The 17,839-nt window shown below is 46.0% G+C and overlaps 1 protein-coding gene across 1 annotated transcript in view; it reads left to right on the plus strand.

The window, feature by feature from the left end:
• Window positions 1–61: 61 nt before the first annotated feature.
• The window catches only part of ABCG5 (ATP binding cassette subfamily G member 5), a 33,609-nt gene continuing 15,831 nt past the window's right edge, over window positions 62–17,839 (plus strand). The window contains exons 1-10 of the mRNA XM_060169285.1: window positions 62–207; window positions 892–1,013; window positions 8,218–8,354; window positions 8,438–8,536; window positions 12,653–12,785; window positions 14,369–14,508; window positions 15,267–15,396; window positions 16,212–16,425; window positions 16,508–16,713; window positions 17,527–17,665. Of these exons, the coding sequence (XP_060025268.1) occupies window positions 62–207; window positions 892–1,013; window positions 8,218–8,354; window positions 8,438–8,536; window positions 12,653–12,785; window positions 14,369–14,508; window positions 15,267–15,396; window positions 16,212–16,425; window positions 16,508–16,713; window positions 17,527–17,665 (1,466 nt within the window). The remainder of the gene's footprint in view (window positions 208–891; window positions 1,014–8,217; window positions 8,355–8,437; window positions 8,537–12,652; window positions 12,786–14,368; window positions 14,509–15,266; window positions 15,397–16,211; window positions 16,426–16,507; window positions 16,714–17,526; window positions 17,666–17,839) is intronic.

Raw genomic sequence — 17,839 nt, forward strand, 5'->3', positions numbered from 1 at the left:
CTGAAGCCGCCCCAGGGAGGGTCAGGCGAGAGAATTCCCCTGTCTCTGCGGCCCGTTAGCCATGAGTGAACTCCACTTTTTGACCCCTGCGGGGTCCTCGGAACTCCAGGTAAACAGAAGCTCTCAGTGCTCCCTAGAGGAGGTTCCTGCAGCTGCTTCTAAGCCTCGACACAGCCTGGGCATTCTCCATGCCTCCTACAGTGTCAGGTAAGGCCAGTGCCTCTTTCATCTGCTGGGAGCTTTGAGCTGTGGTCAGGGACAGGCATGGCCTGAGGTGAGTGGGCCTCCCTGCCCTCTGCTGGCTTTCCTCACTAAGGGGGGGCATGCATGGAGGCTTGGGCTCCTTCTCTAGTGGGTGGAGGTAGAGAGAGGAGAGGGGAAGGGCTGCCAGAGGGAAGTGAGGGGCCATGGTGAACAGCCCCTCTGTCCACAGCAGGACTGGAAGCTATGACAAACGACAGATGCAGCAGCTGTGCTCTGCCCCCTTCCCCTGCTTTATGCCCCTTCCCCCCGTGTCTCCCTTGTTGATGGCCTTCCCTACTTGGATGGTGAGCGCTTGGGGAACAGGGGTGCTGGGAGCATGAGGTGTAATGAAACCGGGTGAAGGAACGCAGCGTCAACCGAAGGAATTAACAGTGTCCTGTTTGCCATCTGCCAGCCAGCCAGAGAGAGCTGGTGTTCAGAGCAGCTGCTAGACAGGTGCTTTATAGAGATGATCTTCTGTCACTACCTGCCAGGGTCTACAGAGGAGGACACGGAGGCTAAAACACACTTAGGAGCCTGTCCAGAGACAACTTGGGCTGGGCAGAGCTGGGATCGGTGCTGGGGGACAAGGGGCTGGACCCTTCCAGAACCCCATGCTGCCTTTCCCTCACGGGGTTTCCTTTAAAGCCAGCGCGTGGGGCCCTGGTGGGACATCGCGTCTCGTCGACAGAAGTGGACCAGGCAGATCCTCAAGGATGTCTCCTTGTACGTCGAGAGTGGGCAGATCATGTGCATCTTGGGGAGCTCAGGTAAGCTGGGGGAGTCCCCTAAATCCTCCACGAGGACTCGAAAGAGTCTGTGGCTTGATTTGAACACCACATTGAGGAAACAGGTTCACGTTGTACCAAGGAGGCCACAGGTCTGATATTAGAATGAAATCTGATGGCCTGTGTGACTGTGAATAGAACCTGGTGCTAACGTGTAATCTTTAGGAAGATCCTTGAAAAAAACGAAGTCCTGCCGAACATGTAAGTTAATTCATATTTCAGTTTGGAAAGCACCTAACACAGTGCCTGGCATATAGGGGTGCTCAGTAAACACAATTTTCCTGCCTGGAGATGGGAAAAGGAATTAAATAAGCACAAAGATGCCCATTTATCCCCATATTCATTGGTCTTTTAAAAATTATGATATGTTTCAAACACACAGGCAAGATAGAGAGTAAATAAAGAATGTTCGTGTCTTAACCTCTGCTTTATCAAATCTTAACATTATACCGTATTTACTTAAGATCCTTTTTTGTTTTTTTAAAGGAGTTAAATATCACAGATTCCACTGAGGCTATCTATGTGCCCGTTTCCCACCTCATTCTTCCCCTCCTGTTTCCCTGCATCAGCAAGTCATTGCTGGGGAGGGTGGAGCCTCCGGGGAGGCAGCCCCTTGAGGCTGGGGCAATGCCCTGTGAAGGTCACAGCTGAGGATGCACAGCTATGGGGGGATGGGTGCATTGGCCCTGAAGAGGGAATGAATCTGTGTGGCACATCACAGGGTCCGCTACGCTAGGTTATCCTGCACGTTTTAAGGTTGAAAGATTCGGACAAATTGGCTTCCCAGGAGCCTCTTGATGGAGTTCTTGCTTGCAAATTGTTGACACTTCCTGCCAGTCTTCACTTGCATTGCTCTCTTTAACAGAGGTGTGCAATATAAGTCTGTGATAAAGTTAAGCATGGTTAGCCTCTTTCGACCTGGGGAGTTAAATCCACAGCCACTCCCCTGCTGCAGTGGGGGGACAGCTGGATGGTAACAGTAGTGTTGTTAAGATGAAATGAAAAGGAATTCACTGGCGAGAATGGTTACACTTCCCTGAGATTTCCTTTTTTTTTTTTTTTCCTATTTTGGCTACGCCACGCGGCTTGCGGGATCTTAGTTCCCTGATCAGGGATTGAACCTGGGCCCAGGGAAGTCCCTCCTTTTATTTTCTTTTTACAATTTTTAACCATTTCTAATTGTATGCATGTACCATAACATCCAGGGTCATCCTAATTTTCCTTTTGATAATTATACTTCTTTAAAAAGAAAAGCTGAGTTATTCCTATAATAATGTGTCACTTGTTTCCTTCCTTGTGTAGGATAAAAAAGGGTGGCATGCAGCACAACAAGGAATTGAACCCACTTCTCAGAAGTGTGTCCCACAGGCCAATGTACATCTTCATGTACATCTCAGCAGAACAGTGGGTGGAGTCCCCTGTTCTAGGGGCTCATGGGCTGGTGTCTGATGATACCTTATCATGCTTTTATGACTGTCCATCCTTTTATACTGAACATGAATTCACGGTAGACTGCAAGTTCCCTGAGGGTGGGAGCTTGGTGTTTTTTTTTTTTTTCCTGCTGTATCCTCAACAGTTAGGAGAGGGCTGGCCACATCGTTGGTGCTTAATAAGTATTTGCTGAATAAATGATTAAGCAAATGAATTAATTCTATGAATTACTCTTAGTTTTTCAGAAAATAACATGATTTCATTGGTGTCTCATCTAAAGCAGTATTGTTTATCAAATCTTTACTAGTGAGGCAAAAGATGACTTAGGTGTTCAAAGTCTCACTAGAGAATGGTCTGCATAATGTAAGCCTGCCTACAGTCAACCAACACTCCAGGGGAAGGTAATTTTATTTGACTCATTATTTTTGATCATTTAGGACCTAGACTCTAGGCTGCATGCTGCCTTGCAGAAGACTATTTAGTTACAGGTGATTTCTGTCCATTTAGAGAGGATAAACCCAAAGGTCACAGTTCTATGGCCCTGTAGGGCGTTAACCCTTCTTTCCTTTTTTTTTTAATTGAGGTAAAATATACATAATGTAAAATTTGCCATCTTAACTATTTAATTTATTTTTATTTTTTATTGAAGTATAGTTTATTTATAACGTGTTTAAAGTGTACAGCAAAGTGATTCAGTTATATATATGTTCTTTTTCAGATTCTTTTTCATTATAGGTTATTATAAGATATTGAATATAGTTCCCTGTGCTATACAGTAGGTCCTTGTTGTTTATTTTATCTACTTTATTATTTTTTTTGGCCACGCCATGAGGCATGCAGAGTCTTAGTTAGCCGATCAGGGTTCGACCCTGTACCCCCTGCAGTGGAAGTGTGGAGTCTTAACCACTGGACTGCCAGGGAAGTCCCCTTGTTGTTTATTTTATATATAGTGGTGTGTATCTGTTAATCCCAAGCTCCTAATTTATCCCTCCCCATTTCCCCTTTCCCCTTTGGAAGCCATAAGTTTGTTTCTATGTCCGTGAGTCTGTTTCTGTTTTGTAAATAAGTTCATTTGTGTCATCTTTTAGCTTCCACATATGTGATATCATGATTTTTGTCTTTCTCTGTCCTACTTAGTATGATAGTCTCGAGGTCTGTCCATGTTGCTGCACATGGCATTACTTCACTCTTTTTTATGGCTGAGTAATATTCCATTATGTCGTGTGTGTGTGTGTGTGTGTGTGTGTGTGTGTGTGTGTGTGTGTGTATGTATGAGTATATTTATATTTTATATATATATATCTCACATCTTTATCCATTCATCTGTTGATGGACACTTAGGTTGTCTATTTTTAGTTTTTTAAGGAACCTCCATACTGTTTTCCATAGTGGTTACACCAATTTACATTCCCATCAACAGTGTCGGAGGGTTTCCTTTCTCCACACCCTCTGCAGCATTTGTTATTTGTAGGCTTTTTAATGATGGCCATTCTGACTGGCGTGAGGCGATACCTCATTGTAGTTCTGATTTGCATTTCTCTAAAAATTAGCCGTGTTGAGCATCTTTTCATGTACCTGTTGGCCATCTGTATGTCTTCTTTGGAGAAATATCTGTTTAGGTCTTCTGCCCATTTTTTGATTGTTGTTTGTTTTTTTGATATTGAGCTGTATGAGCTGTTTGTATATATTGGAAATTAAGCTCTTGTTGGTTGAATCGTTTGCAAATATTCTCTCCCAGTCTGTAGGTTGTCTTTTTGTTTTGTTGATGGTTTCCTTTGCTGTGCAAAAGCTTATGTTTGATTAGGTTCCATTTGTTTACTTTTGCTTTTACTTCTTTTGCCTTGGGAGACTGACCTAAGAAAACATTGCTGTGATTTGTGTCAGAGAACGTTTTACCTGTGTTCTCTTCTAGGAGTTTTATGGTGTCTTGTCTTGTATTTAAGGCTTTAAGCTATTTTGAGTATATTTTTGTGTACCTTCTTAACCATTTTAAACTGTACAGTTCAGTGGTATTAAATACAGTCACACAGTTGTGCAACCATCACCACCATCCATCCCCACAACCTTTCATCTTGTAAAACTAAAAGCATTCTTTTTTTTGGCTGCATTGGATATTTGTTGCTGTGTGTGGGCTTTCTCTAGTTGTGGTGAGTGGGGGCTACTCTTTGTTGTGGCACGTGGGCTTCTCATTGCAGTGGCTTCTCTTGTTGTGGAGCACGGGCTGTAGGCGCGTGGGCTTCAGTAGTTGCAGCATGCAGGCCCTAGAGTGCACGGGCTTCAGTAGTTGTGGTGTATGGGCTCAGTAGTTGTGGCTTGTGGGCTCTAGAGCGCAGGCTCAGTAGTTGTGGCGCACGGGCTCAGTTGGCCTGCGGCATGTGGGATCTTCCCGGGCCAGGGATCCAACCCGTGTCCCCTGCACTGGTAGGCAGATTCTTAACCACTGTGCTGCCAAGGAAGTCCCGAAACTATTCTTATTAAATAATAACTCCCCTTCTGTCATTTTCTCAGCCCCTGGCAACCACCATTACACTTTGTGCTTTTATGATTTTGACTACTCAAAGTACCTCATATACATGGAATCATACAGTATTTATCTTTTTTAACTGGCTTATTTCACTTATAACGTCTTCATTGTTCACCCATGTTGCAGCATATTGCAAAATTTCCTTCATTTTTAAGGCTGAGTAATATTCCATTGTATGTAGAGACATAGTTTGCTTATCCATTCATCCATTAACGGACACTTTGATTGCTTCCACATTTTAGTTATTGTGAATAATGCTGCTATGAACAAGGGTGTACAAATATCTTCAAGACCTTGTTTTCAGTTCTTTGGAGTATATATCCAGAAGTGGAATTGCTGGATCATATGGTAATTCTATTTTTAATTTATTTAGAACCTCTATACTCTTTTCCACAGTGGCTATACTATTTTATATTCCCAGCAATAGTGCACAAAGGTTCCAGTTTTTCCGCATCCTAACCAACACTTGTTATTTTCTATTTTTTTAATTGTAGCTGTTGGGTATGAGGTAGTATCTCATTGTAGTTTTCATTTATATTTCCCTAATGATTAGTAATGTTGAACATTTTTTCATGTGCTCATTGGCCATCTGTGTATCTTCTTTGGAGAAATGTCTATTCAAGTCCTTTAACCAATCTTGAACTGGCTTGTTTGTTTTCTGTTGTTGTCATTGTTGAGTTTTAGAAGTTCTCTCTATATATTCTGGATATTAATCCTTTATCAGATATAAGGTTTGCAAATATTTTCCTCTCATTCTGTGGGCTGCCTTTTTGTACTGTGGATAGTGTCTTTGGTTGAAAAACATAAGTTTAAAATTTTCATGAAGTCCAGTTTCTCTACTTTTTCTTTTGTTACCCGTCCCTTTGGTGTCACATTCTAGGGCATTAACCATTTTTGCATCTAACTTTGCCACTTATTCCAATCTTCTTTTCTTCACTACTTGTACATACTAGTTTCTTATATCCTTTTTTTTTTTTTCTGGCTGCATTGGATCTTTGTTGCTGCACATGGGCTTTCTCTACTTGCGGCAAGCGGGGGCTACTCTTTGCTGCGGTGAGCGGGCTACTCATTGTAGTGGCTTCTCTTGTTGTGGAGCACAGGCTCTAGGCATGCAGGTTCAGTAGTTGCGGCATGCGGGCCCTAGAGCGTGTGGGCTTCAGTAGTTGCAGTGTGTGGGCTCAGTAGTTGTGGCACACGGGCTTAGTTGCTCCGCGGCATGTGGGATCTTCCTGGATCAGGGATTGAACCCATGTCCCCTGCATTGGCAGGTGGATTCTTAACCACTGCGCCACTAGGGAAGTCCCTTATATCCTTTTTTGAATGAGGATATGAATCCTTTTTGGTCATCCTGCTGGTACCCTCATTAATGAGTTAATAGGTATTTGACACATGTTCAAAAAAGGATAATATTAGTTACCTTTTTCTATGTTTAAAAAAGCATCCCCAAACTAAGTGACTTCATAAAAATCATTAATTATCTCTCAGAGTTTCTACAAGTCAGAAATTTGGAAGTGCCTTGGTTGGATGCTTCTGTCTGGGGTCCCTCATGAGGTGGTAGTCAGATGTCAGCTGGGGCTGCAGTCATCTGAAGGCTTGAATGGGGCTGGAGAAGCTACTTCCAAAGTGGCTCCCTCACATGCTGTCTAGCAAGTTGGTGCTCACTGTTGCGCAGTGAGGATGTGTGACATGAGAGGAACCCTGAGGGTCACCCACAAGAGGCTGAGAAGGAGCAGCCAGACCAGCAGGATTGAACCAAGAGGATGAGGTGGCCTCAAGGCCAAGGGAGAGAGATTGACAGAGAAGGGCAAGCAACAGTACCAGCTGCTGCTGGGAAGTCAGACAACATACAGAGAAGCATCTACTGGATTTGGCAACAAAGAAGGAGGCTAGTTTTGAGATAGTGGTGGAACTGGAATCCAGGTGACAGGCTCTTTGGAAGGTCTGTCAGAGTTGAGATTGGATCCCAGAAATGTGAGGCTAGGGAGGCTACATTAGAAGTTAGAAGAACCACAGACAAGGCTTAATATCGTGACTGGGACACTGCAGAGCACATTTTGAAAGACAACCCCAGTGAAGTCACATTTTGTTTCTTTACAAAAACTCTGCCCCCTTCCCCACGCTGACCTCTACCTGAACATAGTGGGGCTGACTCTGAGCTGTGTCAGTCGTGGGTTAGATAAGAAAACCACTGCTCCAGGAGCTTGGCTTATACATCTTTGCACCCCTCAGAGCAACCAGCGGTTTCTTTAAAATATTTGAACAAAAGGTCTTTTCTTTGGTTTTGCGCAAGTCATCACATCCTCAGTAGAATTCTATTGCCATCTTCTCAGACAGCCCAGAACCTCCTGCCTGTTTCCTGTTACTCATTCTAACTGCTTAAAAGCCTTGGTCAGGAAAGGCCTGGTGACTCCTCTTCCTGTCTCCATTAACTCTCTGGGCCCATGTAAGCTTGTGTATGGGAAGGGCCAGCTGGTGTCCTACCCTGAAGGATCACTGTAACCCTAGAAAAAGCAAACCAGGAGAAACCTCACCCTCCAGTCACCTCAGCACAGGGTAGTTAGTTCATCCCACCTCCTCTGTGGGCAAGTCCTTAGCGACAGCCAGCTGGGTTATTATGCCCAAGGCTCTCAGTGTAGGCTGAGGCCAACTTGGTTTTAACCAAAGGACTCGCTAAGCTAGTGCTTCTCAAACTCTAACATGCATGAGAACTACCCAGGGATCTTGTAAAAAGCAGAATCCGGGTTAGGAGTTGGGGCCTGAGATTCTGCATTTCTAGCAAAAGCTCTCAGGTGGAGCTGAGGCTGTTCGGCCTCAGACCACACTTGATTAAGCCAGCGAGGCTCTGGGCGGTGTCACCTACATTCAGGAACCACCAGAGGATCCCAGGGGGTCACAGAAACAAATTCAGATGTCCTAGGATCCAAATGTTTCCAAGAACCCTGGTTTTCCTTTTATTCTGAACTTGTATTTTCTTTTTCAGCCTCAAGCAGCTTTAAAAACAAACAAACAGGAGGACAAAGCTCCTCCAGTCCTGACGTGGAGGAGAGAAACAGCTTGTCCCCTCTCATTGAGGAGACAAGCTGGAAGGACTCATTCCAGCCACGAGCTTGTCCCATGAGGCCAAAGAGAGAACAAGTCAGGGCTGGACCGCAGGTTCACCGAGGGTCTCGGGAAGTTCCCGCGAGGCCTCGTGCAGGGCCTCCTCCAGGACCTTCTCTTGTCTCCTCCCAGGCTCGGGGAAAACCACCTTGCTGGACGCCATGTCCGGGAGGCTGCGGCGCACGGGGACCCTGCTCGGGGACGTGTTCGTGAACGGCCGGGCGCTGCGCAGGGAGCAGTTCCAGGACTGCTTCTCCTACGTCCTGCAGGTGCGCACGTCCCCGGCCCCTGCCCGGCTGCCCGCTGGCCCCGCAGCCGGCGAGGGGGCTGCTGACACATCCCTCCCCTGCAGAGCGACACTCTGCTGAGCAGCCTCACGGTCCGCGAGACGCTGTGCTACACGGCGCTGCTGGCCATCCGCGGCGGCTCTCAGGGCTTCTTCCAGAAGAAGGTGGGTACCGCCCCGGGGCCACCCAAGGGATCACCCCTATGTGGCTTTGCACCCCCTCGTCCCTCTGCTTGCCCCTTCCTCCCCTTCGCTCTCCACCCTTTAAGAGTCAAGGGCTGCGCAGGCAGCCGCTAGTCCCAGGTGGCTTTGGGGCACTTGAAACTGACTAGACCTACTTGAGATGTGCTGTGAGTGTAAAATACACACCAGATTTCAGGAACTTAGTCTGGAACCGCAGAATGGGAAACGTCTCATTAACAATTTTTAAGGTATTGATTATTGGTCAAAATGGAAATATTTTGGTTGTATTGGGTTAAAGAAATTATACCACTAAAATTCATTTCATCTGTTTCTTTCCACTCTCTAAAATGTGGCCACTGAAATATTTAGATTCTAAATGTGGCTTGCGTGATATTTCTGTTGGGTGGCGCTGTCCTGAGAGCTCTGTGTTTGAACAGATATGGCTATTTTCCTCACTGTGCGTTGCCCTGCAGCCCTGTTGAGATTTTTCTCAACTTTCTTTGAGGCGTCTTGAATGTGCCTCATCCAAACTGGATTCAGTTGGTGAAGGAGGAACTACTGAATTGTCTAAGTTCCAATCTGTTTCTTTAAGTGGACCTGATTTGGAAGAGGCTGCGAGTAAACTCACAGGGGCCTTACCTGGAAACATTGCCTCGTTTCTGTCTGGGCTGGAAACATACGACCAAGGACAGGTCAACGTAACACCTGTGAAGCAGGCACAGTTCTCTGGGAAACTGGCTCTCAGAGGTGCCGGAGATCACTGGTGACATCTGCCTCAGAGGCTTCACCACTCTGAGGCCTCAGTGAAGGTTCCTCCTGGGCACACAAATTACATCTGCACTTCAGGCTCCAAAGCTAGCCTTCCTTTAATGCCTTTGAGGATCCAAGGGAATCCTCCATCTCAGCTGAAGGGGCAGTAGGTTACTCCCTTTTTATCAGGCACCTCTGAGCCTGTCACCAGGGAGTTACTCCTCTTTGTCCCTGGTGCTGGACTCTCAGACAGGGCTTGGCCAGTGCAGCCAGGTCTGAACTGCCCAGAGTACCAGCAGGCTTGTTTGTTGTCATGCCAAGTCAGGAAAGGGCATTCTTCTGTTTCAGAGTCCTGGACGTGTTGGAGCATAGCTTTCACTCCAGAGGAACCTTCAAGAAAGACCATTAGCCCCACAGAGCCCTGTTCCTACCTGGAGGTTACCTTAGAGTGCTCAGAAGGCATTGCGAGGTTCTTGCTATTCTACCAGCTTATTCTCTGGGCTCTCGTATGTGGCTGGCCTCCATCAGGCCTTGTTCACACACATCTCATTTCATTCTGGCATCAGCTCTATGAGGGAGGCGTTATCTCCAACTTTCAGATCAAGAAACTGACCCCCAAGGATATTAAGATCCCACACCTCGGACTGGCAGAGCTGGGACATGGACCCAGGTCCTCTGGCTCCATCATGCCTCCCTGGGCCTCACTGTGGTCTGAGAAGACAGAGGTCGGAATTTGGCCCACGGGGAGGCACAGGCATCTTCACATGACTTAGCTGCCCTGACAGTGAGTGACAGGTGAGCCCCTATGTAGGCTTCCTGTCTGCCTGCTTTAGTATTTTTGTGTCTAAAATGGGTAGGAGAGGATCTCATTGGTATTTGAGTTGGAGAAATGAAGTCATAAGCAGATTCTTTTGAGAGAGTGATCCATTTACATCCCATACCCCAGGGAGAGAATCCGAGAAAGCCACCGAACCTTTTCCCCTGAAAATGCACACATTTGCAAAAATATTTAGAAAATTCAAGGTACCTGAAGTTGGTTGATGGCAAATTTGCCCCCAGTGAATGGTCCCTCTCCCTGGCACTGGCAACCCCTAAGTGTCCTGCAAAGTTTCCTATCATAAAGTTCTCCCTGCTTGAGAGTACTTTCTGAGCAAATCCAGTCCACAGGATGTAAAATCCTGACAAAGTAGTTTAGGGAGAAGGAAGTGCCTGTGATAACAGAGCAGAGAGTGCAGCAGATCTGCTTTTGTCCTCTGCGAACCTCAATGTAAAGCCATGATTGATGTGGCAGGCTTTGTCCACCCTTGTGCTTCTTGGACCACTCGAGAACCCGCACAGTTTACTCTCAGTCCCAGCTCTGCCATTTGCTAGTGGTGTGACCTTGGGTAATCTATGAACCTGTCTGAGGATCTGTTTTCTGTTCTATAATAGATAGAGTAATAATGCATCTCTCCTGGAGCTGATGTGAGGAATGAATCAGTTTATGTGAAATCACATAGCATGGAGAGGATTGATGATCCCAGTGGTCCCTTCCAAGACTCTGAATTCTATTCCCAGCAGTGTTTGCAAAACATGGGAGAGGCTTCTAGCCAAAGACATCTGAAACAGATGAAGTAAATGTCTCCCCTGTCCATTGCTTCTGAGCCAGGAGGGGCAAGCTTTACTCCTTTCTTGCTGTTGCAGAGCAGATGAAAGGGACACTCAGGAATCTACCCTGACTGGTGAACACATAAACCTTGCCATGTCAAGTGAAGCTCAATTCCAGAATCCTTCCACTCTGATGGCAAGAAGAGACAATCATACTGGTTTACATATGCATTTCTAACCTCCTCCTTATTCCTTTGTATCTATTTCAGGTGTATCCCTTTCTTTTGGTCAAAGCATCATCTATTGATCCCACTCCCTGTCTCCTCTGGAACTTTGTTCCATAAATCATCCCCTCTACTCCAGTTTAGTTTGCTGTTGTTATTTTTTAATAGGGTATTTAAAAAAATAAATTATTTATTTATTTATTTTTGGCTGTATTGGGTCTTCGTTGCTGCACGTGGGCTTTCTCTAGTTGCGGTGAGCAGGGGCTACTCTTTGTTGCGGTGTGCGGGCTTCTCATTGTGGTGGCTTCTCTTGTGGAGCACGGGCTCTAGGTGCACGGGCTTCAGTAGTTGTGGCTCGCAGGCTCAGTAGTTGTGGCTCACGGGCTCTAGAGCAAAGGCTCAGCAGTTGTAGTGCACGGGCTTAGTTGCTCCACGGCATGTGGGATCTTCCTAGACCAGGGCTCGAACCCGTGTCCCCTGCATTGGCAGGCGGATTCTTAACCACTGTACCACCAGGGAAGTCCTCTTTTTTTCATTATAAAAGAAACACAATCTCATTAGAGATGTATGGGAACAAAACTCATTATCATATATATAAGTATTCCCAGTCTCTTTCTCTCTGCTTTCCCCAGGGCCTAATGCAGATAGGGGTACTCAGTCAGGGGAGGACCAGAAATAGAGATTTTTGAAAGGGTCTCTGGTGGGGAGGTAAGCTAAGGAAGGAAAGAGGGAGAGGGAGGGAAAAGGCCAACCTTCTTGATTAGAGAGTCAGTAAAGAATTTTTTTTTTAGTGATGATTGTTTTGGGGAGTTGAGTAGTAAGCAGAGGATTTCAGGGAGCTGAAGGGTATAAGATAAGCAGAGTGAGGAGAATTAGGGAAAAGGAAATTTTTAAAAGTGTGTCTGTAAGTTATAAACTGGGTTCCTTTTAAAGTCCTTAAAGAGATTCCAATAAAGATTGGCTTTATTTTTAATTACTTTTGATAGCTGGATTATATTTGATGCAAAACCACAGTGAGATTGGGCCACATGGGACTCCAGGACTTATTTGGGTTACATAGGGGAAGCCAGGTTTAGTTCAAACCAAATTGATTTTTTTTACACGTAAAACATTTATTATAATAAAGTTTCAAAAACCAAACACTAAAAAAATAAGCTATATTGTAACTATGCCTTGGCGGGGGGGGGTTTCTCTATGGGCTGGACTGACTGTAGCATCTGAAAACAGGAGTCCATCAAAATCTGCATAGTTTCCTGCTGACTTTCCCTGAAGCAAGTTGAAACAGTTTTTTGTTGCTGTAAGGACTTCTGAAAAAAAATTCATGTCAATGTTATTTATTTTAATCTGATACATATATTGTGATTTAAACCAAATTGGATTCTCTTGTAATAGGCATGCTTTCCCTAGGATGTGGTGAGTCTGGAAGTGGCCCAAGCGCTCAAGGGAAGTGTGTTGCCTCTCCCCTGCCATCCTCAGCCCATGAATCGGGACACAGCCCAGCAGTGACCAGCCTTCCTGGACATTGTGTCTCTTACAGGTGGAGGCAGTCATGGCAGAGCTGAGTCTGAGCCACGTGGCAGATCGGCTGATTGGCAACTACAACTTTGGGGGAATTTCCCATGGTGAGAGGCGCCGGGTCTCCATCGCAGCCCAGCTCCTCCAGGATCCCAGTAAGTGGGACCCAGAACTGCTACTGGCTGCTGCCTGTCATCTTCCATGTGTCTGCAGACATTTTCAGCCCTTTCTTCACAGTCTCCATTTGGAAAGGGCTTGGTTGGTTGGGAACTGAAGTCACTGAGGTTTCTCAAACTGGGGACCCAGTTTCTTTGGAAATCTAAGTAGTTCCTGATGCGATTCCATCACCCAGGTACAAAAAAGCTGTTGGACTTGGAAGCACTGCGTTTGTGTTCATGTTCAGTTAGGGTCTTCCATGAATGCCCTGTCCCTCCTTACTTCTTACTAGAGCAGCACCACTGTGTCTACTCTGGAAAGCCAGTGAGTTTTGCTGTGACTAGAAGTATTTATGAAACGGCAGGAATTAAAATAGGATTTTAAGTGATACATGAGAAAGTATATATATTGGAAGGAGGGGCTATCAAGATGGGGTAGCCAGTCACCTGCCTCTCCTGCCTGGCTTCATTCTCCCCACTGTCTGGGGAAACCTTGCCACTTACATACACTTGGAAGAGGACATGATATATTTGGATACTTTCTTCACATTGGGGTAGACCAAGACTGCCTGCTCTTCAGAACAAATAAGAGGGATGTTCTTAAGAACAGGGTACAAAAAGTACCCTGTACCTTTTGGGTAGAAATAAGCTACAGTTAAACCCTCTAAAGAATCCAAATGCCTGTCCCATCTCGGACTTTGTTTCACAGGTCAGAGTTTTCTGCAGTGCAAAGACGCAGTTGGTGTTGGAAAGTGTTAGACATGAAGTGACATTATGTCTTTTTAAAAGATTTATTCAAGTATAGTTGATTTACAATTCAAGTATAGTTGTTAATTTCTGCTATACAGCAAAGTGATTCAGTTATACACACACACACACACACACACATATATACACATTGTTTTTCATATTCTTTTTCATTATGGTTTATCACAGGATACTGAATATAGTTCCCTGTGCTATACAGTAGGACCTTGTTGTTTATCCATCCTATGTATAATAGTTTGCATCTGCTAATCCCAAATTCCCGATCCACCCTCCCCTACTCCCCCTCTCCCTTGACAACCACGAGTCTGTTCTCTATGTCTGTGAGTCTGTTTCGTAGATAAGTTCATTTATGTCATATTTTAGATTCCACATATAAGTGATATCATATTTGTCTTTCTCTGTTGAACTTACTTCTCTTACTGTGATAATCTCTAGGTCTATCCATGTGTGAGATTTTGCCTTTTTAACCAGCCTCCTCTCAGCCTTTTAGAAACACCTGGGTGCCAGCCTGCCAGCCCTCGTTCCCTGTTAGGGTCCCCTGGATGGAGCCCAAACAGTCTATAGTGCCACACGAGAGGCCTGACGTGGTTGCTGCCTTGTCCCTTCAAGGATTCAGGCTGGGATGTGCTCTGGAGCTGGGAGTTGGGCCCTTCCAGGTCAGGTGCTTTCTCCTGGGCTCAGGCTAAAGTACTGCTCACTGCACACTGTTTGGATGGGATAAGACAGCTCAACAAGGAACTGTTCAAATTTCTGAGGCTAGAGCACAGAGCCCAGGCTCGGCAGTGACTCAGATGTCTGACCTTCCTTTGCCGCAGAGGTCATGCTTTTTGATGAGCCAACCACAGGCCTGGACTGCGTGACTGCAAATCAGATCGTTGTCCTCATAGCAGAGCTGGCTCGCAGGGGCCGCATCGTGATCCTTACCATCCACCAGCCCCGCTCCGAGCTCTTCCAGGTGAGGGGGATGTCTGTTGTTCCAGCTCAGCTCATCCAGGGTGGGTATAGGTGTGCCAGGCTGGGGATCTCGGAGTAGAGATTAGTACTTAAACCAGAGCAATCCTGATGGGAAGGGCCAAGGATGGAAACTCAGTTCTTTTAGCACCTATCATGTACCAAATACCTTCTATACACTAGCTCTTTTAATCCACACAACAACCCTATGAGGTGGGTACCAGCATTTTCACTTTACAGAGGGGAAGAGTGAGACTTAGAAATGATCCAACATTGAGCCAATATCACAGTTAATAAAAAGCTGGAATTGGCATTCATATTCCAGTTGGCTTTGAAGTCTGTGCTTTTCCACTAAATCATATAGAGTTCCTTCCCAAAAATCTCACCTTGATCTCCTAGGATCCTTTTAGGGAGCTATTATTTGCCTTTTATAGATGAGGATCTGAGATTTAAAAAAATTTTTTCGGTCCAAAGTCACTCATTCCGGGGCACGGCGGGGCCTCAAACCTATAGGTCCTCTGACCAGTTCCATGAGCTGTCCTCTATCCTAGACATGATGCTGGGTGCAGGCTGGGAGGCAGCAGGACCCACAGGGGCAACCCAGGCTGGAAGGAAGAGGGATGCATTTTGAGAGGTTCTGATGGCCGCAGTAAGAGTACTGATGTATGGCTGAGAGAGTCAAAGGACTGACTACTTGAGGCTTCTTTTCCATAAGGATGTGGTGACCTGATTACACACTAACACTGTCTGTCGTTCAATCAGCTCTTTGATAAAATTGCCATTCTGAGCTGCGGAGAGCTGGTTTTCTGCGGGACACCGGTGGAGATGCTTCATTTCTTCAGTGGCTGCGGTTACCCTTGTCCCGAACATTCAAACCCTTTTGATTTTTATGGTAAGTTTTTCTTTCACAGTCCCCATCATATATGTTTTCTAAACTTTATCTTCTCAGATTTCTGCCTAGATGACACCAGCACACGTGGGTTTTATTTCTCCTTTTGTTTTGGTGTTTTTACTCTTCAAAAAATTAATTTGGCCGAGCCAATTAACTTGCCATAGATGACCTATCAGAATGAGGTGGGCGATCTCTTTTTTTTAAAAACATTTTACCACTACTCTTCACTTTAAAAAAAAAATAAATTTATTTATTTTATTTATTTATTTTTGGCTGCGTTGGGTCTTAGTTGCTGTGCGTGGGCTTTCCCTAGTTGCGGTGCGCGGGCTTCTCATTGCGGTGGCTTCTCTTGTTGTGGAGCACAGGCTCTAGGCACATGGGCTTCAGTAGTTGTGGCACACGGGCTCAGTAGTTGTGGTGCACGGGCTTAGTTGCTCTGCGGCATGTGGGATCTTCCTGGACTAGGCCTTGAACCCGTGTCCCCTGCACTGGCAGGTGGATTCATAACCATTGTGCCACAAGGAAAGTCCTGGGGATCTCTCTTGAAATGGTGCACTTCTACTTTGTCAGAGAAAAATTAGCTGAACTTCTGAATTCTCCCAGACAGGCCTATCAGGATCTTCATGGCCCTGCTGTGGTAGCTTTAAAATATTCTGATTTTATAGGTGGGGATTAACAACAGGTATTATTTTGATGAGATGAGGTATTATGGTTAGCACTCCTAAATCAATGATGGAACATATATTATTAGTCACTGTGTATATATGTGCATTTAAAAACACATGGGTCATTTTTTTGTGGGAAAAAAATTTCAGTGGACCTGACATCAGTGGATACCCAAAACAAAGAACGGGAAATAGAAACCTACAAGAGAGTCCAGATGATTGAATCTGCCTACAAAGAATCAGCAATGTATCGTAAAACCTTGGAGGATATTGAAAGAACAAAACACCTGAAAACATTACCAGTGATTCCTTTCAAAACCAAAGATTCTCCTGGAGCCCTTTCTAAACTGTGTGTTCTCTTGAGGTAAGAGCCTCACCCCATTTTAGATAGGTAGACGTCCACCCATTAAAAAAAAGCAATGAAAACGGGGTTGTTTGGCTTTCAGGAGAGTGACGAGAAACTTAATGAGAAATAAGCTGGCGGTGACTATGCGTCTCACTCAGAATCTGATCGTGGGTTTGTTCATCGTTTTCTTCCTTCTACGGGTCCAGAACGACGTGCTAAAGGGTGCCATCCAGGACCGTGTGGGTCTCCTGTACCAGTTTGTGGGCGCCGTCCCGTACACGGGCATGCTCAACGCTGTGAACTTGTGTGAGTGCCCTGCCCCGGAGGTGGGCCCCCGGGGTCGCGGGAGCTTCTCTCTCCCTGAATATCTCCTTTCTCCAGCTGACGCCTTGCAAGACTCCACCATTATAGGGGTATTTCTCTGAGCTCAACCTGGCCCCCTCCGGGTTCTCTCTCTGGGACAAGGTAACTCGTGAATTAGTAACACCTTAGTGGGAATTAGCTCTCCAAGTGGATCTCCCTGAGCATCTCTGAGGATCCAGGGAAGCATGAAGTTATGAGGAGATGATGCAGCAGAGTTTGGGCAGGGTTTTTAGAAGCTCAGCCCTGGTATCTTCTCTTATCCATTAGGAGGCACAGCCCATGGGGGCCCGGATGCCTGGCCAACTTTGCACTGTTAACGTTCTTTTTGGAGCCTATTTTAGGACAGCCAACACCTGGTTTTCAAACTCAGTGGGAGTCCAGAAGCAATACCTAGTTGCCTGATGTTCTGTGCCAACACCCTGCAAGAAAAGAGGACAGAGTGCCTCACGTCACCCATTTGTGTCCCTTTTGCATGTGTGTTCTTGAATTGGTGACACCCCTCCCCCCCCACTTTAGAGAGACGGAAATAAATTGTGACGGCTTTTGTAATCCTATTGTAATTCAGGTAGAGTGGATTTCTGGGGTGGGGATATTTATAGTTCTATGGATGTCAGGTTCCTTTTCTCCATGACTAGGGGGCCCCAGCTGGTCCTCACCATCCAGTGCTGATAGATCTCAAGTTCAGCCTGGGCTAGCACCCCTCCTCCTCTAGCTGTGTGGTGACCGGCTGTTCTGCAACCTGCCTCCCATGCCCAGTTCCTGTGTTGCGAGCCGTCAGCGATCAGGAGAGCGAGGATGGCCTGTACCAGAAGTGGCAGATGCTGCTAGCCTACGTGCTGCATGTGCTCCCCTTCAGTGTCATTGCCACCATGATCTTCTGCAGCGTGTGCTACTGGTAAGGAAGAGGGTGTCCAGAAGCCTTCAGTTTTCCCGGGCCATGCTTCCCAGATGGTGGGATCCCAGATGGCCAGTGGGACCTGTGGAGGGAGAGCCCCAGGGTAAACAGGACAAAGAGAGGAACCCCCCACTGTGGGCCACACGGGACCTGAGAGCAGACCAGCAAGACTAC

The sequence above is a fragment of the Lagenorhynchus albirostris genome, chromosome 13, assembly GCF_949774975.1.
Source record: "Lagenorhynchus albirostris chromosome 13, mLagAlb1.1, whole genome shotgun sequence".
Classification (NCBI taxonomy): domain Eukaryota; kingdom Metazoa; phylum Chordata; class Mammalia; order Artiodactyla; family Delphinidae; genus Lagenorhynchus; species Lagenorhynchus albirostris.